General features: G+C 54.5%; 1 protein-coding gene across 2 annotated transcripts in view; it reads left to right on the forward strand.

The window, feature by feature from the left end:
• ANOS1 (anosmin 1) overlaps positions 1 to 23,936 on the forward strand; it is a 103,865-nt gene that overhangs the window by 18,480 nt on the left and 61,449 nt on the right. Inside the window, exon 2 of one of the 2 annotated variants that reach the window (XM_037157564.2) lies at positions 7,594 to 7,641. The exons of the other annotated variant lie outside the window; for it this stretch is intronic. Coding sequence (XP_037013459.2) covers positions 7,594 to 7,641 — 48 coding nt within the window. The remainder of the gene's footprint in view (positions 1 to 7,593; positions 7,642 to 23,936) is intronic. 2 annotated transcript variants of the gene reach the window in all.

A 23,936-nucleotide genomic window follows, 5' to 3' on the forward strand; every position in this document is an offset into this window, starting at 1 on the left:
ACAGCCCCTCAAATGAGGACCACCCCTGTCCGTATGAGAAAGAAAGGGGGTGTGTGCAGAGCCACCGTGCACTTGTGTGAGGTTTCAGTGGGTCTAAGAGGCTGTGGCTAGGACATCCGCAGACCTAAGGCACTTTTTAAAAATGACAAAATGAGGATGGTGGCTGAAGGATGGTCGTCCACAAAGAAAGGCCCTCATTCCTTTGCTCGCAGCCATGCTGTGCCGGTTTGGGTAGCACTTTCCCTGTGGTCCAGGGGGTCTGCTGTGTTCTCCTCCCTCATCTGCACTTTGCAGGATGGAAGGGAGAGGCAGGACAGTGCCACAGGAAGGGATGGAAACGGGAGTGGGTGTGGCCGATGAGGACCCACAGGGACAGAAGCCGCTCACTTGGACCCATTCACGGCTACCGTGGCCATTCCGGCAATGCCCGTGCTCTGCCCGACCCCTCCCTCCCTTTCCTTCCTCAGCCCGGCTTCACCTGCTAGACAGGTGGCTGTGGTGACGGGGGCCAGGCTCCTGCCGTGGTGGGAATACACGCCCCACTTCCAAGTGAAGGAGCAGCGCCACAGTGACGAGGTCTGACCCTGCATCGGCCTTTGTCCCCTCGGTCTCCATGGACTTGTGTCCAGGTCCCAGTTTCCGCAGGAGCAAGGCCGCAGTGGTGCCCTGCCTAGCAGGCCCCTAAGGCTCCCACCCACCCCTGTCCTTTGTACCAGGAACCACTTGGGAGACCTTAGTTCCTCCATGAAATGCGCCACGCCTATTTAAGGTGACATTCCTTCCCCCTGCACAACTCCCTTCTTCTGTCTTGGACTGTCGGGTTTTGTGTGATCTTGTGGAGAAGCTGCAATGTACCGTCACTTTCTCCTGGTAACGTGAAATTTTAAAACAGAATGGGACTTAGGGGAAAGTGTCTGAACTCTTAGCTGTGGGAGGAGTGACGGAGGACCTGGCAGGTCCTTGGAAGCACATGGAAGTGGCAAGGCAGATGTGGCCCGTGGCCTAGGACATGCTGGGACCCCTGGGTCTGTGTTGGGGCCCACGGTTCCAAAAGGGGCAGCAGGTGGGGAAAATCTCATCCTTGTCAGACGCTTCCCCGCAAATAGAAGGCACCAGCACGCTCCTGGTCAACACTCACAGGTGAGCGTAATGTTTCCCACATGGCACGTTTCTCTAAGGGACTCTATGTACGTCCGTAGAATACAGTCAGCATGTTTGTTCCTCAGACCATTTGTGTTCATTTCTGAATGCAGGTTTTTGCTCAGTTTCAATATTGGCAGGCCGGGTCTCTTGGACATTTCCAGGACGGGGTCCTCCCCCAGCCTCTAGAGCAGGGACTGGTACCTGAGCTGCACCAGGGACTGAGCTGCACCTGCTGCCCCTTCCCAGCCACAGTCGGAGAGGGAAGCTCGCCCAAGCCCCTCTCTGCCTTCGCTCCATGTCTTCCACAAAACCAGTCCGGGGCTCCTGAAAGCTCGGGGACCCCTGCTGATACCATACACACTAGTGAACCTCCTGTAGGAAGCCCCGCCCGTAGGTGAAAAATGTATCAGCTTCCTCCTTGTATTGCATGCTTTTCAGCTCCTCGAGGCCTCATGACTGAAGTTAAAATTCCTCTGTGTTACTCCCTGTTGCATTTACGGATTTTTTAATCCGCTGTGTCTGTGAAGTTCAAGGGGGAGGCACTGGTGAGGGAGAGGCACGTAGACTGAATGTTCACGGTGGTGACAGGCTGGGAGATGGGTGACCGCCGGGTCATGACAGCAAAAAGGCGCTGTTTCTCGTCAGCCGTGTTTGGGAGGGAAGTGCGGGGGGACTACAGGACGCTGTGCCACCGGGGGCCTGTGGTGGTCAGGGAAGGCTGCCTGGAGGAGGGGGCATTTACAGTGCATCAGAGTTGAGCTGGTAGAGGCAGCAAGGCCGGGTGCAGGGACAGCACTGGCCAAAGGTTCTCCTTTCTGCACAAGCCACCAGGTGGGTGCGGGCAGGCACATGGGTGTGCTCCCAACCGTGTTCCGAAAGCACCCAGTGGGGTGTGTCTGGAGGGTCCAGAGGGAGTTTCCCTTTTCGGACGGGGATGAGAAGGCCGGGCCTGTTGCTGGGAATGGGTCATGACACTGGAGAGCAGTCTCACTCAGGAACCAAGAGTAGACACAGGTCACTTCCCGCCTTTCCAGGACACGTTGTGTCGGAGCCGTTTTTGGTTTGCGGCAACACGGAGCAGAAGTACGAGGAGTTCCCACGCACCCCTGTCAGGCCCCACACGCGTGAGGTCCTCCGCCCGGCATCTCCCCCCACCAAGGGACATTTGTCACCATCATGGACCGGCTTAGGCGCATCCGTATCACCCGAGTCCACAGGTCACATTAGGGTCCCCCTTGCTGCTGCCCATTCTGTGGGTTGGGACACATGTAGGGAGGACATGTACCCACCAGTATCAGTTCACGCCTCCCTCCCCAAACCCCGGTGGCCGCTCACCTTCCTATTGTCCCCCTAGTCTGACCTTTTCTGGAACGTCACACAGTTGCCGTCCTACTACCCGCAGCTTTTACAGACTGGCCTCTCTCACTTAGTCACACGCCTTTAAGGCTCCTGACAAATTTGCAGTGATGTTTACAGTTGAGATGGTGACTAGCAAAGGTTTTTTTTTTTTTTTTTAAAGCCTTCTGAGCCATGGAAAGGGTCAGTCTCAAGGGGAGCCCCATGGCGTCCTCTGTCTTTTAGCTGCTGTTGAACAAACGAGAAACTTCCCAGTGTGTGGACAAGAGAAAAGGGCATCCTGGTAATAAGAGATGAAATCACATATACGATTCCACGGTTCCAAGATACTGGGAGAATATTCTCGATTGAAGTGAATTCGTCTGAACTTTAATGCCTGCTTTTAGTTTTTACACCGACATGTGACATGAAAACAAGACAAAACCAAAATCGGGGAGGAATAGCCGATTATTTGCACTTTTACAGGGTTGACGGGTCAAGGTGTGGTCTGTTGTGGGGTTTCTGCAGTGGTTTTAGGGCCAAACCTTCTGTCCTGCTCTGGACAGGACTTGGGTGTTTTTCTCGAACTGCCCATTGGTGACCGCTGTGACAATCCTCTGGCCTCTTTTCAGATGGGCTGTGTCTCGATAACTTGTTTTCCTTCATCTCTTTCTCTTCCTCGCAGGCTGCAGTTGAGTTTTCTTCAAGTGTTTTCTTCACTCAAAGCTTTTGAAGACTTATTTTTGCTTTAAGGGGAAAAAAAATCAAAAGGCTTTTTGGAGGCACCTTGAGCACGCCGTGGAAACCATGTGGGGGGCAGGTGATTGAACTCGTGTAAACTCTTTGAAAGGGGAATTGACTGGCGTTCGTGTTTGATCTGGTAAAACCAATAAAGCACAAGACGTCATCTTCAGGGGCTTTCAAAAGCCCTGCTGTCTGATCCTTCCTGGCGGTCCCAGCCCCGAGTCCAGAGGCAACAGGGCTCTGGGACCGCCTCACGCTCCCGGCTTCTCTTATGTTTTGCTGGCTTGGCTCCAGAACAGGACGGCATCGCAAATACTGTGTTTTATGTTCGTTGTCAAGGGACTTACCTGTTGAAGGCTCTTGTAACGTGAGCAAGAACTTCCCCCAGGGCGGGCTGTTGAAATGGTGCTTGTGTTTTTCTGCTGCTCACCTGCTCAGAGAGCGTTGCAGGTAAGCACCCTCGTTGGAGGGTGCACACCTGGCCGGAACACGGCGGCTGGGGGGGTTTACAGACATCCGTGATGGCATTAGCCAGGCTTCTTAGAAGTTCTTTGTGGACAGGAATAGTATGGAGAATGATGATAGATTAAGGCAAGAGCATGAATACCTGCCAACGCTTAACAAGGGGAGGGGTTGTTTTAGGAAAAACAGGAAGCCTAAAATGCAAAGAGGAGGCAGACACATGTTGGGGAAGGGGGGTGTGTGTGGAGAAAATTTCTGCATGGAAAAACAATGTGCATAAATTCAAAAGACAAATAATACACAGGCAAACGTTTACAACCCCTGAGACAGACAGTTCCCCATCAAAGCAGGACAGTGGCCAGTCCCGGGAAACAAAGGCGGAAATGCTAGCGTAGCTCACTGCTCACCCGGGCAAACAGGGAAGGCCTGCACCCGCCAGGGAGGACCGTGGGGTGGGCCCCCTTCTCAGCCAGATTAACGAGAGTGGATGCCCGGGGCTCATCAGACTGGGAGGTTTCCCTCCCGGGATGGCTCCCCGCTCATAAAAGCAGCAATAACGGCAAAGCGACACACTTTCCCCCTCCCCCAACACGCCCCGTGGACTCTGCTAAGCGCGTTGCCTGGATGACCCTTTTCATCCCCCTGAGCATCCTTTGACGTGCTGTCTTCAGTAATAAAAGTCGGTACAATCACGATAAATAATCGTCTGGGACGGCTTGCCGTGGCCCCAAATGTTTCTTTCTAGTGACGGGGCTTGCTGTCCCATGGTCAGCGGGAAATTTGGCCGAACAGGAACATGCCTTGGGTGTGGACCTGTGGTGATGTTAACTCTCAGTGACGTGGAAACAGCTTCGGCAGGCCCTGCGAATGCGGGGTTCTTTGTGGGTTCGGCAGGTGTCTGAGCCCTTGGGTGGGGGCTCCCTAGTTGCCCACGGGCCCCGGCCGGCAGTCTTCACTGCTGCCTTCTCTCTGTGTTTGTTGCTGGGGTGTGGCCCTTTCACCCACCATCTGGGAGGAGCAGAAGGGTGTTACCCAGGTGGGCCCTGCAGAGAACTCCCCCCCATAGTTCTTCCTGCCTTTTTTTTAAAATTTATTTTTTATTGATTATGCTGTTACAGTTCTATTCCCCCCTTCATTCCCCTTCACCCTACCCGCCCCCATCCCCACCATTACCCCCCCCTTTAGTTTATGTGCATGTGTCTCAGGTTCTTTAGATTCTATATTTCCCATGCTATTCTTGCCCCCCTATTTTCTATCTACCGTCTATGCTACTTATTTTCTGTACCTTCTCCCCCCTTCTCCTCCTCCCACTCCCCTGTTGCTAACCCTCCATGTGATCTTCATTTCTATGTTTCCACTCCTGATCTAGCTGTCCTCTTAGTTTGCTTTCGTTTTAGGTGTGGTTGTTAATAACTGTGAGTTTGCTGTTCTTTCACTGTTCATGTTTTGTTAACTCCTTTTTCTTAGATAAGTCCCTTTAACATTTCATATAATACGGGCTTGGTGATGATGAACTCCTTGAATTTGATCTTATCCGAGAAGCACTTTATCTGTCCTTCCATTCTAAATGAAAGCTTTGCTGGATAGAGCAATCTTGGTTGTAGGTCTTTGGATTTCATGACTTGGAATACCTCTTTCCAGCCCCTTCTTGCCTGAAAGGTCTCTTCTGAGAAATCCGCTGATTAAAACTCTCTGACATGAACCAAAAGAATTTTTTCCGCTGATATATCGACGTCCACTGTCACCAGCCTTGTACCTGTGTCCCCAACCTCCCGTTGTACTCTCTGCATCCACCCACCCGGATGTCCCCGAGATGCGGACTGCGGGCCTGCCTCTCACCTGTCCCTGCCAGGTTAGAGGCTGGGGCCCCCCGGAATCGCTCCCCGAGACACACCCTGCCCCCCCGCAGCTGGCTGCAGGCTCCGGCCTTGTGACTGCACAGGCTTCAGTCGGCTGGTCGAACCCCTGTCTGTTCACTGCATCCTGGGTGGATGGTGGATGCTGATGGGCGGTGTGCACGCCAGACGCCAGCGCCAGGGCCTGCTGCAGGGAAGCGCTCAGCAGCGCACCAACAAACAGGTATTGGTAACCACCGTGTCAGATGCAGTGGTATTTCGGCCAACAAGCCCTTGGGGCCGGCAGCGGTGGCCACGCCTACTTGTGCGTCCGTCCTGCGGCGCAGCTTTGACGGACGGCTGTGTCTGACGCCTGCAAGAGCCGGTCCGAGGCCAGTGTGGAAGGTGCAGGCGGCAGAGTGGAAACAGGGACGTCTCCCTCCTGGGCTGCCCTGCAGTTGGGCAGCTCAGATTCAGATCAAAGGCAGAGGAGGAAGGTCTGATACACCCCTGGAGAGCAATGCAGGACACACAGAGGCAAAGAAGGGGCCCTGGGCCCCTGCAGAGGCCTCTGCTCACCTGTCCAGCTGAAGAAAGACCTGGGAGGGAGAGAGCGGGGAAGCTGGCCCCCCGGCTAGTTTTTAGTTTTCAGAACAGGCGGCAGGACCCTCTGCTTCATTTCCTCCCTCAGCTTTCCCCTGGGCCCGACACATCTCAGCCTCACCATCCTCCGAGGCGGAAGAGAAGGGCTAATCCTGCCCACTTGAGATCCATGCCATGGTTTGGGGGATCCCGTGTTATGGAGACATGTTGTTAGAAATGGGACTTAGTAAGTGGCATTCTTGGAAGGGGAAGACCCACATGAAGCATCCCCACGCCACGGAATCATGCAACAAACAGGCATGAGCTACCGGTACAGGTGGTGACAGAGATGAAGCAAAAACACCCCAGCACTTAGCGTAAAGTAAAAAATGTTGGCAGGTGAGCGCAGCCAGGCGCAGAAGGCCACCAATGGTGTAAGTGCTTTTATGTGAAATGCCCGCGGGGGGGTCAGGCTATGGAGTCGGAAAGGGTTCTTTCTGGGTCGATTAAACAGGATTGTCAGAACGTTGCATGCTTTTGTGACTATGCTAAAACCTACTGAATCGTACCCTTTACATAAGTGACTTGTATGTATGTAGCTTTAATCCCAATAAAATCATTACAAGTATTTTTTAAAGATGTTATTATTTTAATTTTTTTAAAATATAACGGCAGACCAACGTCCATGCTGATGTTCTTAAAAAGGAGCAGTGTAGGGGTTCAAACAGGAAATGGGCTATTTCACCCCACCCCTGAACTTGAACTTCAAAGACCCAGAGGTCACGATATGACATCTTTATCGGTGGGAGATGGCTTCTTCTGTCTGTCCCGAGTACCCCGGCCCAGCGTAACTGGATGGGCAATGTCCCAGCCAAAGGAAAAGCTGTGACCAAAATCTTAATCATGTGCCGTGGGAAGCTTCTAGACAGACATTCAAATGTTGGAGACGAGTGTGAAGGTTTGTTTTCTAATGAGTGGACGCCACCCACGCGCGTTATTTTGTTGGCTCATCCCAGCGACCTGACGCGTGAGATTTTTCCCTTTACAGCTGGATAAACTGAGGCACGAGGGCGGTTTGTCTCTGGTTTGTGTCACTCGCCAGGTAAAAGGGAAGGAGAAGGCTTTCCCGGGGACAGCTGAGTCCCAGGCTCAGTGGTGCGAACCAGGTAGCGTGGAGCCTGCTGGGTGCCCGCCCTGAGACCTCGCCGAAACCGCTCTGACAGGCAGGTCTGAGCGTGCGTTTCCCTGCTCACTGTTCCTCGTGCGCAACTTGGAATCCTTATTCCTTTATACGTCTTCGGTTATATTGCAAAGTCGAGGGTACAACCGGACTTATACTAGAAACACATTCTCTAACAACCGCACTCGGGGCAGCAACACTGGTCTCTGGTTAATGCAAATATTGAAAAAAGTCTATTCCCACCCTACATACCTTGGTAGCTTTTCCTCAGAAAAAAATTTAACGTGTCGCTATTTCTTTTTCTTTCCGCAGAACAACGGTTCCCTGGTTTGGTGCCAGAACCACAAGCAGTGCTCTAAGGTATGTTCTTCATGAGTGTGTTCATATTTTTTAAAGAAACTTTTAATTTGGGGACAATTACAGAGTCACCAGGAATTGCAAAATTGAAGCACAGAGAAATTGTGGGTACTCCTCACCTGGTCCGCAGCCATGGCTACATTTTATGCTTTTGTGGAACAAAGTCAAAAGCAGGCCACCGGCTTTGCTACAATGTATCTTTGGGGTACAATGTATCTCTGTGGGGTGGGGTCACACGTGCAGGTTCTATACTCATGAGCATACCCTCCCCTGCCGTCAGGGGGCGTGGGTCGTCATTTGCAACTCCCACAGCATTTCTCTTTATTCTGTAGTGTTCTGAATGAAAAAATTTAAAGAGAAAGCGCCTTCTCGGTAGACCAACGGTAGTACATTTTACTTAGACCTAAGTTACTTTGTATATAGTTCCTCTGTGTGTAAGAATCGCTGGTTAAGTAATCTGATTCTTTAAGTGGGCAGTCTCTTTTCCATCGGGAGTGCTTCATGTTGCACACAGATGCTCTACACTTGTCCTTAGACTCATGTACGTCTTTAATAGCGTACATTTTGTGCCTCACTCCCGAAACCTCACAACGTGAGGCTCTTTGGCTCCACCCAACAGGTAGGTTTTAATGGCATTTTGTTATGTAAATGAATGAAGTTTAAACTCACTAAACACAGTACAGCGGGTCTTCACCCACCGTTGGGTTTAATGGCCTTTAGTTGTGGATGTGACTTTCAGACCAAAAACTGAGCACTTCTGTATTTCATAGCCCGCACTGTATCTGAGCAAGACACAATACCAAGAGAGCAGAATTATGAAGAATATTATTTCGTGAGGTCTTTCAAACACATTAACTCCACGTAGATGATTATAGAATTATATTCCTAAAGTTAAGACTTTATTATAAGAATACGTCCACACACTCATGCATGTATTCTTTCCTTTCGTGCATACAGATGATATTAAAAGCAGCAGAGAACTGTTGTGTGGTTGCGAAATAGTTTGGTGACAATACGCTTTGCCTTGCTCTGACCCTCTGGGTCCTGGGTGGAAGTGAACTGTCTGTTTTAGGGCCCTTTGCCCTGTTACGACATCATACACATTTGCTCTGAAAAGGCTTTTTCTGGTCCCTATTGTACGCGTACTACAGTGGTTCCCCCTTATCTGTGGTTGCAGTTACCCCTGGTAAAACGTGGTCGGAAAACATTAAATAGAATACACAGTGTATTCTATTGCAAGTTGCAGGAATACACAATGTATCAGTTTGAAATGTCCTGCCGTTCTGAGAGTCCCAGTGGAATTCCCAGCTGTCCTACTCCCTCCACCCGGGACACCCATCGTCCCTTGTCCAGGGCCCGTGCCTATTCGTCCCTCACTAGCCATTTAGGTGGTCAGCTTGGTGATGGGACAGAGACACGGAATTCACATCACGTGTCCCAGTCTGTTATTACGACCATTCCATTTTCCTATTAGTTATTGTTGCTAACCTCTTACTGTGGTTAAATATAGGTGTGTGTATGTATACATATCCATTCATGAGGCTGAGTAAATTTCCTAAGTGGTGCATTTCAGTTTTGTCTTTGTTGGGTGTTGTGTAGACAATAGTGGGTTGTATCACTACCATTTCTTGTCCAACCATCCCCTTTCTCCTCATCCCATCCAAAAATGAACGGATCCTTTTTTACCCACCTGCCATGTGAGTGAAAGAGGTTCACTGGAACTAATTTCACTGTATTTGCTTAGTTCGATTCCCTGCCTGGGTCTCTAGCTCTCTCCCCTGTTGCCTTCTCTAGCTGCTTGATGAACCGCGTTTAAAATACCTTAATGAAACACATCGTATCTGTGGGGACTACGGGCTGTTAAACCGCATTTGTAATTGGCTGAGCAAGCCTCGCCCCTGACATTGAGCTTTGCAGAAAACAAGTCGGTTTCTTTGGCTTGAAGGTGACCGTGAATCAATAAGCCACAGCTAACTGCAGCGGAAACTTGGGGATATGTCAGGAAGGGTTGTTTGCCGTCCGAATCCTCCGGAAGGACCCGTGCGCGTTCATCTCAGGCAGTGCGGCTCCTTAGGGTGTTATTATTGCTGTGCACCTTTGTGCAGAAGGCCGATGTGTGTTTCTTCTGCGCTTCGTGAAGCACGGGCGGGCTTTTCCGCTGGGCCTTCAGGATAAAGGGGTGCATGGGTATCGACGCTCAGTTTGTGTCCTAGGTGAGGACATTGAGGCACAGACATAGTGGGTGGCACTCCTGGGGTCAGTCAGCCAGTGGGTCGAGGCGTCCAGCAAATGCAGTTTGGAATGCGGTTCCCTCCACTGCACTGCGTAGAAATCAACAACTTTGGAAAGCTGTTCTGAACACATATGGCGATGGAAGATTGAAAAGATGAGAAGGAACCAGAACAAAAACACCCTGAAATGATGTTGCTGATAGAGCTTTCTGTATATGTGTTCAAAGATAAGCTTCATGTATTTTACACAAAGCACACACTTTTTGCCCATTTCTGACACCTCCCTGGGAAGCCCCGACCTGCAGCCTCCCCCCAGAATGTGATCTCGTCCCCCCCCACCTGTCCCCTCCCCTGAGCTCTCTGCCCTCCTCCCTCCCCCGCCCAATCCCTGAGGCTGCCCTTGGAGCTCATTCTGTGCTCCGTTCTGGTGGAAAGCAGCCGGTGATGTGGCCGGCTCTCATCCCTGGAAGCGCAGATGAGTTGTGTCCCGAGCCAAGATGCTCGTCCCACGAACAGGCCCTTCCCCAGCTGTTTGTCCATCCGTTCCAGCCTGGAACGGGCCTCTGTTTATCGTCTCTATTTCTCTCCTTGGGCCCGAGTAGAACGCCGCCTGGTGCTGGCAGTATTCTCTGAGCTCCATCGGATTTCTCTCCTTGCTCATTTGCGGGAGAGTTGTGCGTGTCTGTTGTAAAAGCCTCATCCTTTGATGTGCTCCGTGACCTCTGAACCTTGCACCTCATGGCGGCACCTTGATGGCAGCCCCCTGTCTCTGGGGAGCACGCACTCTCTTCTTCTCCTTTTGGGGGTGGTCACTGTCTCACTTGGCTGGTCTCCCATTTGGTTCGGAGGATACGTCACTCAGTCTGGGTGCCCGGGGCCGGGGACTTTGATCTCGGTGGCAGTTTGGTGCCAGCGAGGGCTCTAGCGGCCAATTCCGAGTCCTTCCCCAGGTTTCTCTGGAGCCAGCTGTGGCGGTGAGGACGGCCGCAGCTTCTTCTGCACGCACATCTGGCCGGCTTCCCTGGACAGCCGCGAGATTTACGGGGTCAGGGTGGGAGCGCTGCGACCCAGTCACGTGTGGCCGGCCAGGACGGCTGTCTGATGTACGTGGTAACAATTGCAAACCCACAGAATAGAAGCCGAGGAAAACCTGTGTCCAGGAGGAAAAAACGAAATCTCGTGGAAACAGGCCACGTTGCACACCCTGTATTTCTCTCCGATTCCAAGCAGCAACACATGTTTTCTATATTTTAAGACATCTGAAAGCCTATTGTAAAACTTACTGATACGGGCACGGTTTTCCCTGACGTTAGGTCATCAACCTCAAGGACAAGGATGGTGCCGACCGAGCGTGTGTACTGTCTGCTGCACAGATGTGCCGGGGAAATGACCGGTAACTTCATAGGCAGGGCCACCCCGGACGGTGGTTTTCTAGAATCACGCAGGCTTGTGCCGCTGGGAGGGAGAAAGAAGCCCCTGTCGGAGACACCTCAAGGGGAATAACGGCGTCCCTCTGGTTTGGATCCCACCATGCTGATTCCCGTAAGCACAGGTCACCTCGTCATTTCTCAGGAGGCGGTCAAGAGCCTGTGATGACGTGGGAGGAGAAGAGAAACAGTTGGGTCATGTTGCAAACCAGGGCTGGCATCGCAACCTGTGTGCCCTGCTTGTGAGCAGGACGTGTTAGGGGTGTGGAGGTTCGGCTGGTGTTCTCTCGGAAAAGTAACTGTGCGCCCTGCCTGGTGTGGCTCAGTGGATTAAGCCCGGGCCTGCGAACCAGACGATCGCGGTTCGATTCCCAGTCAGGGCACGTGCCTGGGTTGCAGGCCAGTTCCCAGCAGGGACTCAAGAGAGGCAACCATACATGGACATTTCTCTCCCTCTCTCCTTCCCTTCCCCTCTAAAGATAAATAAATAAAATCTTAAAAAAAAAAACCTAATTGCATGCAGACTCACAGTGGCGTGCTCAATAACATGCAACTCTGCCTGACCCGACGACCCTATAACACCATGTCTGTAAATGGCATGATTCTAACTGTCCCGACCACCTTTGTTCCTTTGCGCTTCCCAAGAGATGACGTCTCTCTTCAGGGACCCGAGCGCTTGAACTTGACCGTCTCTATGTGGTTGAAAGTCCCATGACCAGCACGCTGGCGTGCAGGGGTAGGTGTGCAACATGCTTGTCAAGGACTCCGTCTGTCCCTTGTCACTGTGCAGGGATGTTTGGGGGACAGCGTCTGTTCTAGAAAGGGGTGGGGGCAGACGGGGAGAGGAATTTGAAATGGGCAGCGCACAGAACGTGTAAGGGAGATGGTGAAGTGAACCCCTGGTGTCAAAGCCTCGTTTGTTAAGTGGGGAGGAAGGAGGGAGTGAGTGCTGAGGGCTCCCGGCAGGGCCCCTTCTGACAGGGCAGCAGGTGGATGGATGAGCGAATGGCTGGAACAGTTAGGGGCTTGCTGCCCTGCCCCCCCCCACCCCCGCCACATCTGTCAGGGGCCCTGGAAGGCATCAGGCTCCTGCTTCTAATCCCAGCGGGGGCGCGGGCGGCAGCCCGAACACCCTCGCAGACCTGCCCTGGCTCCGCCGGCCTTCTTACAGTAGCCGCCCTCTGCCCGCACGCAGGGAACCTTCACCACAGATCTCACGGGCTTTGGGGTGGGCTTTGGGGTGGTCGTCGGCGTGGGGTGGCTGGAACACCCCCAGGCGTTTTTGGCCAGGAACTAGCCGAGCCAGGCTTCCCACACAATCCCTGTGTAAGGGAAACACAGATTCTCAGTCAGGTTTCAATCCAACCTGTGACATATTAAAAGCCCAGTGTGTTTCTGATTTTCCACGTTTGTTTTTACGGGTGTGAAAGACCCCCGTCTGCTGTGAACTGCACATCACAGGCTTGTGGCAGGAGGGAGCCCCCCCGCCTCCCCAAAGGTGCTGGTCCTCGCCGGTCCCTGACCCCTCACCATCAACCTGTCTTTGCGCCGGACGAGAGGACAGGCAAATGAAGACCCTTCTGAAGTTCACGGTCGGAGAAGGGCTCCTGAGGTGTGGACTTCGACGTGGAGCTCGGTTCGCATGTGTGAGAAGCATCTCGGTCAGGATGCGTGACATGCTGACTACGGTTTGACAGATGTCCCGAAGTTGCCGTGTGTTTGTTAGAGCCTGCACGAGCGCCGGGTGCTGGGTGTGGCCGCTGGCCCAAGACACCGAGGTCCACCAGAGGTTGAGGACTGTATACTCTGCAGGAGACAGACTGGGGTGTCAGCAGCTTGCAGGGGGAGCAGAATTTGGGACATTGAGCATGAGGTGTACTGTGTTGCCTGGTTGTATCCAAGGAAGGTGCCTGTTGGAGGATTCTCTCCTGGGGTGAAAACACTTCCCAGAATTTAGGGTCCCCCCTTGCTCTTCTGTTTTCATCATTTTGCTTCTATCTTGTAGGCAATCCTTGCTTGCCCCGGGGGTGAGGCCCAGTTGTGTCTACTCCTGCACAGGAGTTCCTCTGAGAAGCCTAACTGGGGTGTCACCGACTGCCCTCGGAAACATCACTTCTCTAAATTTTCAGAACAGTCCTTCCAGGGAAAACAGCGAGGTGCCCATTCCAACCCCACTTTCCCGGGGCCAGCAAGACCCACTCTTGCTGTGTAACCTTCCCGAGAAGAAGCATATAGGTCGTATTGTGAACTAAAATACTTTCCCTTTCTCCAGAGTCTTTGCTTTCACCCATTATCGTCGGAAGGGACTCTCTTGCCCGATACATACTTACCTGCAACTACCCTGGTACTTCAGGAACTAGTTGGGGTCAGAGAACCACCGTGTAAGATCCAACGCCTGGAGCACGATGGTCTGAGGGCGAGGGGAAGTGTGTGTGTGTGTGTGTGTGTGTGTGTGATATGTCTAAACTGAGCATGTGTTGTAAATGACTTTTCCTCCCGGAATTATTGCCGCTGAGTGCATGGGCTCTACCATGGAGTCTGTCTTCTGTCTCTTTCTCGTTGGAAGACAACACAAGTCTTTCTAAAGTGGGCCTTCGTCAAATACCAACCGTCACCTCTGACGCACGTCTGCACGGAGGGCTCATGACCCTTCCCTTCAGGCACACGTCCTCCTTAGGATCTTTCGTTTTCGAGGTGAGTGTCAGAGCTACTGAAGGCCCCTCCAGCCATGAAGTGATGACGACCTGGCCACACAGCTGCGGCTCCGTCACACTTGCCTTAGACTCTGGGGTCAAACTCCTGGATTCCTGTGGCACCAACAGGCCCCCCCCCGAGAAACAATGTTGCTACCTGCGTGATGGACACATAGTTTCCAGATACCCTCCAATCTGCGCCTGGATTACAAGACTCAACTGTGCACGGCTACCAAGGGAACTTCGCGCCCACGATGGATTCCGTGTTGCTGTCATGTGGGTGACATTCTCAGCAAGTGTTGCCCAAACCCAGACACTCAGGCGTGTGCTGGGACATCGCCGCATTGTGCTGTGCCGTGCCATATTTCGGAGGAAACGTGGAGAGATGTTCATTCCGAGCGCAGTGTGGGTACTTTGGCTCCCCTAAGAACTGGTCGCGTTTCTTGTGCATGGATCCCATGAATCTATCACCAAAAATAGCCTTTCCCCCTTAGAATAGGCTGTTACAAAGGTCAAAGATAAAACAGCCTGTTCTCAACGAGGGAGACTCGCTTTGCCCCCGACTCCCTGTATTGGCACATTGTACCCGTGTTTTAATTTTGATTTCCCTTGATCTCATTTCCCTCACCCACGGAAGCTTCGCTTTGTGGCCGTATCCCACGGATCTTTGTGAATTGCCTTTACGAGCGAGACAGGCCATACATCAACCCCGAGGGGTTGTTTAGCATCCTGGAGCATTTCATGCCCAATTTCATGGTCAGCCGAGATGCAGTGACGAGACATCTGTATTCACACCGGCCCTCATCCAGCTGCAGAGTGAGGGCCGCGGCATCACCGCACACCGGCCAGGGGCCTCCCCGTCCGCGCAGTGAGGTACTGGGCCAGCCGACAAGAAGCCGCGGCTGAAACTGGCGGCGACAGCAGGCAGAACGGTGCAGACTGGTCCGGACGGGAAATGAGGTAAGTGGGACAAAGGTGAATAGCTTTTGTTCCTGCTCACCATTCGGAGCCAAAGGGGTTTGGCCCGGGCTTCACAGCTCTTCAGTCATAAATAGCAGGGGTCAGAGAATAGTCTTTAAAAGTAGACAATGAAGAAAGGAATTCTCTCATCTGGGCCCTTTCAGAGCCAGTGTGGGTGAGTTCATTTTCCATGTGTGACGGGGAAGGAATGAGTAAAGGCTTCACTTTGTAAAGAGCCCTCTCTCTCTCTCTCTCTCTCTCTCTCTCTCTCTCTCTCTCGTTATGATTCGGATTAGCAGGAAATGCTTACGTTGTTTCTACACAGGACCTTCTCCATCCGCCTTAGGAGTCTGCGCTGAAAATTTAAGGCTGGAGAACGAGTTGGGTGTGAGTGAGGATGGCGGCCTGGTCACTGCTCCCTCCAGCGCCAGACACACAGGGAGTGGCAGTGACCTTGTCATTAGACCGAGGGCTGCATTCACGCAGACCTGCCTCTTCACCTTTGCAGACGGCGGGGAGGCTGAGGCCGATTTGGAGCAGCTTGCTGGCCGGTGGGGAAGGTGGCCTCCCGCCGAATCCCCTTACTAAACCCTGTGTGCTGTGAGGAACTGCGGGGGACTGAGTCTGGGTCAGACTCCACACGGGGCGCCATTGATCAGAAGTGTGGACCATTTCAGGGGTGCAGCCGCTCCACAGGCTTCTCTGCCGTGCCAGGGTGGGGGCCTTGTGGGCAGGAAATGGGGGTGAGGGCCCCCCCCATTGTGTGGTGAGCCTCTGCAGGCTGGCTGGTAAAGGGCAGGCTTAGCCAGGGTGCGGCCCCTGTTCTCACAGCCCAGAGACTGAACTTGGGTGGTTGCTGGTGAATGCCCCGTTTCCCAAGAGAAACCGCACAAAGCCGGGCGGGAGAGGACGCCGGGAAGATTCATGCTGCGGCGCTGGGGGGGGGCGTGTTTAGCCAGTTCTCTCGGGCAGGGGCCCGGGGCAGGCGAACGTAGGCTTTGACACCGCACTGGATGCCTCTTTTTCCTTTTTGTGCCTGCAAAGAATGCCTGCACTGAGGATAACCCCCCCTCCTCCCTCCTCCTGCCTCAGAAAGATACGTCCTCGGGCTGCATTCTGAGGCACTAAATGAGCCTTTAACCTGGCTTTATCTGCCTCAATGAGCACAGTGTACAGAGTCCCGGGATTCACACGATGCCCGAGGGCCCCCCCTATTCTTCGGGGCCCTCCGGGCGCCCGAGTAATCCCTTCCGAGCCTCTTTGACAAAGCCGCTGGGCTGTGTGGCCCAATCAACTGTAAATCTGGGCCATTTCGAAAGTGTTGCATGAAGCGGTATGGGTGGGAAGGTGTTCCGCTGCCCGGCAAGCCTGTCGCCTGCCTCTTTCGACACGGGCGGGATTTCGGAAGGTGCAGGGTGGGTTCTCGGCGACTGCGCTGACTTGCTGTGTTTTCGAGCCCAGGAGGGCTCCGGTCTCTGCTCCCCAACTCCCACTTTTGTCCTCCGCACCCTGCGTCTGTCTCCTCATTGTCTTGTGTGTGTGTGTCTCGTATGGAGACACAGACACAATGAGGTGCCTTCACCCTTTCATGTTCCCACTGGTAATGGAGAATATGACGAGGAGGCGTGAATGCCGGTGGAATCTTAAATGACAGAGAGGGCGCGGCTTCTCTCAGCGCCAGCTGGTTTACCGCCCGGACCGGCACCGCACGTGTGCAGGAGAAAGGCCCCGAGGTTGGGTGCTGGCCGCTGTGGGTCGACATCCTATCGCTCCAGGTGGATCCTCGGCAGTCTGTTCATGGGGTGCGGCTGGCAGATGAGGGGTTGCCCTACCCAGATACGGCGTGGGCAGTGGGGGTCCCCCTGGGGAGCCCTCCATGTGGTTTCCATGCACTGAGCCCCAAGCACTGACCTTTTCCTGCTACAAAAGTAACGGACTCAACTCATTGGCTCGGCAGGATGGGCTGAGGGGTTCATCCTCTCCCCTGTGAGCATGAGTGTGATTGAGTGTGAGTGTGAGTGGGTGTGTGAAGATGCAGGTGCCAGCCAGTCCCTGTTTGTGCTTTCTGTGAGGGAACCGATTTTTTATTGCAATTTAAGAAACTTTCTGTCATTGGATTTTTTTTCATGAATGGTCTTCTCAACATACATAGTATGTAGTAGTTTCATGATATAAAATACGTACACATGTTGCTTTATTTGGCACAAAGTTGGTTTTTACCACCGTGCAAAAGTGTTGCCTGAGGCTCAGACCCCAGCTCAGCACTGGGGCATCTCAGGATGTTCATTTTTTTCCTCTTTTTTTAAGGTATCCTACACCTTTGATTCATTCATTCGTTCATTCAAAAGATTTTATTAATTCATTTTTAGAGAGAGGGGAATGGAAAAAGAGAGGGAGAGAAATGTGAATGTGTGGCTGCTTCTCAAGCGCCCCCTACTGGGGACCTGGGCTGCAACCCAGGCCTGTGCCCTGACTGGGAATCGAACCAGTGACCCTTTGGTTCACAGTCCGTTGCTCAGTCTACTGAACCACACCAGCCAGGGCTTTTTTCCTTTTTTTGAAGTCAGCTTCAAATGACTCTTCAGAAGATGAATTTAGCATGGCGTCAGCCAGAAACAACTGTACAGGAAATGTAATGTTCACCTTTATAAAACTGATGCGTACATGCTCTGACCCACGTTTCAGGAAAAATGTATTTCCACGTTAAATACGGAAATCACGCAGTTTGCCTTCGTCAGCATAAACATGCCCTTCCTTAAATAAATTGCACGACCGGTCATAAATGCCTCGTAACATGACAAGGGGAGATACCCGTGGGAACCCGGCGTTTAAACGGTCTCTGCCGGAGGCCAGGTCCTCTCCATGCCACAGGTGCCTTCCTGGCGCGTGATGAAGGATACGTATTCAATATCACGAGAAGGCCTCTTCCCTTCTCGTGACAAAAATAAGGCAGAGGCGGCGAATCCTTAGCGAAGGAATGAATTCTGATAGTTGTGTGAACATAGTTTTCTGTTTTCTTTAAAAGGGCTCATCCACTTATTCACTGATACATATAAAACTATTCATTTTCCACCGGCTCTCCGCCAAGCTCATGCTGTGGGACGTCATGTAAGCACAGAGGTCGTGTTTGTGGAGAATTGGTGTTATAGACCCAGAGGAAGGGGGTCTGTCTGCGGCCTTTTTCGGGGCTGCCTCAGACTCCAGCCAGTGGACACCCCACTGACGTCACAGCCAGACACTGGGGGGTCTCCTTCTCCTGGTACTGTTGCTCCAGCCTGGGGGCCTGGTGTGGGGCCGGGACCCCCTCCCCCCTTGCTCAGGGGGCACCTTTGCAGCCCTAGTAGCCCTCCTGATTCTTAACCGCCAGCTGGTTTCTTGTCTCCACCCCTCCGGCTGGTCTAAACGTGGCTGCTTCTTCATGTTAAGGGTGGGTGTTCTATAATTTAGCTGTAGCTCTGAGGTGATCTTGGGAGGGAGGTGAGCAGAGCATTTACCTACGCCACCACCTGGATCAGAACCACTGGGACATGCTAGAATTTGAAGGGCAAAGTTTGGCCACTCCGAGCAGCCCACGGGGTAGGACCGGGGGAAAGACTCCAGACAGAATTCGTAACTTCTAAAACGTAGAGCTTCCCATTGTGTATCCCAAGGCCCCGGCGATGGCTGGAATCCTCCTCTTCCCACGACGCCCCTGCCGAGAGCGAGCTTTGTCTTCTCTCGGGGACTCCGGCCCTGGCTGCTTGCGTGCCAGTTTGGGGAGGGAGGCGGGAGGGCGGATTGCCAGCACGGGCGATGCTGTCAGCTCTCGGGCGTCGCTGGCACTCAACCCAGGGCACGTCAGGTGAAGCGGCCAGGTGAGAGTTGACTTTTCCAGCTATCAGGCAGTCTGGAGACAGGCGGCAAATACAGGCGCACAGGCCCCTTATCACGGGCGGTGTGCGTGTCCGACTTCTGGACAGGTGCCACCTCTCCTCCAGTGCCAAACCCGTGGGTCCAGTCTGCCTCTGGGACTCGGGAGAACGTCCAGCATTCCCTCTGGAGGGGCTCACGGAGGCCCAGGGCCCGGCAGCCTTTCCCCTAAAAGCCTCGGGGCCACGGCGGCCAGTCTCCACGCTGCTCCCGGCTCATTTCACTTTCACAGAATGTCATCGCAACTTGGTCGCTTTGCCAAACACAGTCCGCATGTCCCCGATGACCTGCTTGACCATTTTGAAGGTCCAATTCGGTGAGCGCTTCCTTTTCTAGTACTGGTAACAGACCTGAGCGGAGACTTTTTAAAACTGGGGGTGTGAGTGGGGCCCCCAACGTGTCAGCCCCTCAAATACAGCTGTGCCCCTACTAAGCGATCCCACCCCTCCTAGGGAGGAGAGAATTTGATTCTTCAGGCCTCAGGTGTCGTCTTGATCAGTGCAGAGCATCAGACATCTGCTTCAGGTGAGGGAAACTCACACCCATCCCAGGTCTGCAGGACGGAGACGGAGAAGCATCTCTGTGTCACGCCATAGTTCCGCTGCGCACTCCGATGTTCTCCCTGGGTGCGTCTCCTTCCCACATGCTCCTGCAGCAACAGCTGGGTCTGTGGCGCTGGAACCTCTCGCTGGGGCCTGAGGCACTGGGGTGCAGGGTCCCAAACACAGCTCCCGGAGCAGCGCGCCTCAGCGGGGGCCACCGTCCTCCTCTCCCGCGGTGTTTGCTTTTCTGTGTTTTTCTGCAGGAAGAACTTGGTTAAGTGTTTGCAATTGTCTTCCCCGTGTGGCGAAAGGAAGCCAGAGTCTGACCATCACGGGAGCAGGGAAAACAGACGAGCTAACAGCTGGCCAAGTTCATGTGGCATTTGCCAACAAGGCAGCGTCACCGGGCAGCCAGGGGCCTGCGGCACCGCTGCTGGGTCCCGGGTGCAGAGGTGGCGGGTACCACACGGGCGGGGTCTTGTGGTACAGGTGCAAACCCTTCAGGCTGCCCCCGGACCTGTCACTGCTGACTCCTGTTTCCTGCCCGCGCCGCCCGAGTCCCCCGGCCGGCGTCTGCGATAACCTGCTATCCAATCCTGCCTTCCCTCCGGGCCTCAAAGGGCCTCTTTCACAGCTCCGCTTACTCCGGACGCTGCTGGGGGGGTCGGTCGGAAGGCACCCCCTCTGATAACACCCCCCTCTCTGCGCTGTCTGCGCGGCGACCTTCCTACCGAGATAAACTTGAGCCCCCCCCACCCCCACCCCACCGGAGCTCTGTTCTGCGGATGCGATCCAAACTGCTTTATGCGATCAGAGAAAACCATTCCAAGCTCCTGAGCTCTCTGCAAAGGTCTGAAATCGGCGGATACTGTCAGTTCCTTTTCGTGAACATGGGGTGAGTGGCCACCCGGTTCCTGGCCCCTGCTGTATTTGGGGGGGAGGGGTCGAGGAAGCAGAGCTCGGGCCGGCGGACGAGGACTTGGGGCTTTGCAGGACGTTGTGTCTCCGTGTTCATCCAACTCCATCTGTCCATCACCTCAACGCACCGTGGTCCCCAGGTTCATAAGTGGCCCTGTGTGCCAATCAAACCTTGTTTTTGGATGTCGACCTCTCATTTCCATAGGGTCGTCACTTGCTGTGACCCTGTCATATTTCTTCTAGATTCTTCCAACAGCCCCTCGGCTGTTCTAGAGGGAGAACAAGCAGAGTGAGTCCTGGTGGCACGTGGGTCCTGCCAGCTGCCACCAGGGGAGGCCCACCCCAGCCAGAGCAGGCTCCGTGTCACCTCGAGGTCACCCACGTGCTGAAGGCTTTCCACGCATGATTCCCAAACACCCGCTCTTCCTCCTGCACCAGGTGGGTTACCTGGAGGTGGAATCAGGAGAACAGGGATGTCCCATGTTCTTTGCTGAAAAAGGGACCTTTCTGAGGCCCCATCAGGGTGAGTGTTTAGCAGAAGGTCAGACGTACTTTGGGCTGTTGGTGCTGCTGTCGCAGTCTCTCCTCGAGTGACCGGGTCATGCAGAGGCTGTCAGGCACGCCGCAGTTGGCTTCCGTTTCACGGCGTCTATTTTCTAGTAGCCGAGCACAGATTTATCTCCCCGGGGGCCGGGCAGGGGGGGCTGGTATCTAATGTTACTCGGTGCTGTTTGGATATAAACACGGTTTGCTAATCCTCTGCCAGTACATGACGACCTCCTGCTGCTGACCAGCAGGAGACAGGGCGCCGGGTCAAGTTCAAGGACTGGGGGCGTGAGCTGGGCAAAGCCGCGCCAGATGCGGCCCTGGGCTGGGAGCCTTGGAGTTGGAAGACAGGGCCCGCACGGCCCGAGGCTGAATCTGAACCTCACGGCTGTGAGGGTCATTCCTGCCGTGGCCGAGGCCCAGGGATTCTGCTGGATAATCCCTCGAGGGCCGCAGGCAGGTCTATTTTGGTCGACCTTGACTGTGCAGCCCCTGCTGGCACACTCAATTCCACATAACCGAACTGGACAAGAGAGCGGCAGCGGCCTGTCTGTACCCATGGGTTCTTGTCATGCTTCTCCTTCCTCACTCACGGTCTGAATGTGTGTGGAACACCTACTGGGTGCCCAAGACTGAGATGCCTGAATGGAAAGGTAGACACAGTGTGTGCCCTCATAGACCTCCCTCTTTGAGTGGGCGATGCCCAGGAAACACAAGACGCCAATTTAGATGTGGTCGCTGGTGAGGAGAGCAAGGCAGAAAAACAAAGCCATGTTCGGGGGGTCGGCATTTGTGGGGAGAGGGTCTGTTCTGCCAAAGGGGACCCTGAAGGGCTTGGGCACCTGCCCGTGAGAGCTGGCTCCTGGGGGAGGTGAGGGAGGGGACACAGGGCAGTTGGGAAGTGTTTGAAAGTGGCAGCCGACAGGACTCACCTGAGGGTGAATGGGGGACATGAGAGAAAGCGAGCTGGAGAGGGTGACGCAGGGACACGGGCCTCCATTCTCTCTGGGGACACCTGGTTAGAATGCCCTGTGCACACCCTTCACTTCCGCCCGGGACAGCGCCCCACCAAATGACAGTGGGTGCTGTGGCCCTGTCCCCGGTGGCTGTCAGCCGCGCTCTGTTTCTTCTCTCCTGCGCCTTGATACCACCAAACCTGAAACACGTACCAGGAAGAGTGGGGCGCGTGGTGAAGGTGAGAATGAACAGGACGGACCTTAGTGTGTCTGCCGTGGATTTTTGCCGTGGATTCTGAACAGGAGGAAGACAGAGTTGGTGCATTTGCACAATCCTGGCTGTGAACACAGACACTCGAGCCCTGCAGGAGTGAGGACGCCCACTTTGCTTCGGGGAGACAGGACCTTGTAGGCAGATGACCGGTCACGGTCAAGGTCAGGGTCAGGCTGTGAGGAAGACCTGTGTGGAACTCTTCCGCGTCCCAGGAATAACTGCTCCCCCAGCCCCCCTGCTTGCTTCTCCCTTGCACACACCTGACGTGGTGAAGTGATCAGTTCTCTCCCCGGCAGCTGGCAGGAGCTGCGGCCAGCAGCTGGGACGGTGGGCACGGCCCGCCGAGGCCCCTGGGAGCGTCCGTTCGTCTCTCACTGGTATCGCACACCCTCCCTTCCTTTGGTGTCTTCCCATTAACTTCCCACGGGGGTCGTTCGTCTGTTTTATGAATGTGCGTGACATTGGGAATCATTGCTGAAGGCAGCCCCGTCTCTGTAGCCACTGCCTGGCCTGCACGTCCCCTGAGGGGAGGGCTTCGCCCTGAGACAGGGCCAGCTGGGGACCCTCCAGGGGAGGGACTGGAGCCCTCACCGCCACCTCACCGCCGTCTGCAGACACTGCGGGCTTTCTTTGGGGCCTCAGCCCATCCCAGCCCTGGGTGCATTTGCATGAGAATCCGTGCAACCATTAATTAGCAATGGCCATGAGCACGGGTCCCAAAGGCTTTCAAACGTCTCTCACGGATAAACCAGTTCTGTTCAGCGCGGGCTCCCTTTCCCAGGGGGAGCTCCCAGCACGCCCTCCGCGAGCACTAACTGGGTCCCTCCCCGAACCTCCGCTGTCCCTTTGATGGGGCAGTGTGGCTGAAGGACCCCTCCTCAGGGTCACCCTGGTCCCCACCAGCCCGGGCCATTTCAGCTCTGCTCATAAAAGTGCACCTCCCCTCCTCCCTGTCCTGCTCTCTGCATTTCTCAGGCATCATTTGTTGTTCGCCCCAGCCTGCAACTCCGTCCAAATCCTCATGGTGCTGCCCTGGCTGGTGGCTCAGCGGGTTGGTGGCGCGTTGTCCTGTTCACCACAATGTTGTGGGTTCAATCCTCAGTCAGGGTTCGCCGGTCTGATGGCCCCCGGCCTCCTCCCGCTGCTGGGGCTCTGGGACAGAGCGCACAGGGCGGTGGGGCATCAGCAGCCACATGCAGGAGGGGCGCTGAGGTGCTAGTCAGCAGCCAAGCGACACCAGCGCAGGCTGAGGGCAGCCCCAGTGCTTCTGGAGAAAGGTGCCAGCCTGCACCAGAGGGCTGGGCCCCTGCAGCTGTCACGGCAGCAGACAGAAGTCACCCTGGCCAGCCTTTGACAAAAAAATCCCCCCCAAACAAACAACCCCCCACTGCCACCACCACACCATGAGGGGTGCGAGAATGAAGCTGATGGACTAAGAAAGATGCGTGAAAATGGTTCATGTTGCAGATTTTACGTGTGAACCCACTGCAAGGGCCCTGGGGGGGAGGCGCCCAGAAGGTGCTTGGCCAGTTCCTGGGACGTCACCCCTGAAGGACACAGGGCCCAGCCACCGGCCTCCTGGGGCAGGAGGAGCTCAGAGGCGGCTGGTGCTGGGTCTGCAAGCCTTGGGGCGCCCCCTCGTTTGGGGGGCAGTTGGAGAGGGCAGGGCTCGCTCGAGTGCAGGCAGCGGGCCTTGCTTGTATCCCCGTGTTCGTCTGTCGAGTAGCCCTGCTTGTGCACAGTGTCCTTGGGGTGTCTTTGCAGCAAGGACAAAAACCTGTCCTCGATCCCCGGCAGTATGAGGGCTGGCCCCAGGTGGCCGCTAAAGTGACAACAGCGGGA

Source organism: Artibeus jamaicensis, unplaced genomic scaffold (genome assembly GCF_021234435.1).
Source record: "Artibeus jamaicensis isolate MK-2021 breed Jamaican fruit bat unplaced genomic scaffold, CSHL_Jam_final contig_859, whole genome shotgun sequence".
In the NCBI taxonomy this organism is placed as follows: Eukaryota; Metazoa; Chordata; class Mammalia; order Chiroptera; family Phyllostomidae; genus Artibeus; species Artibeus jamaicensis.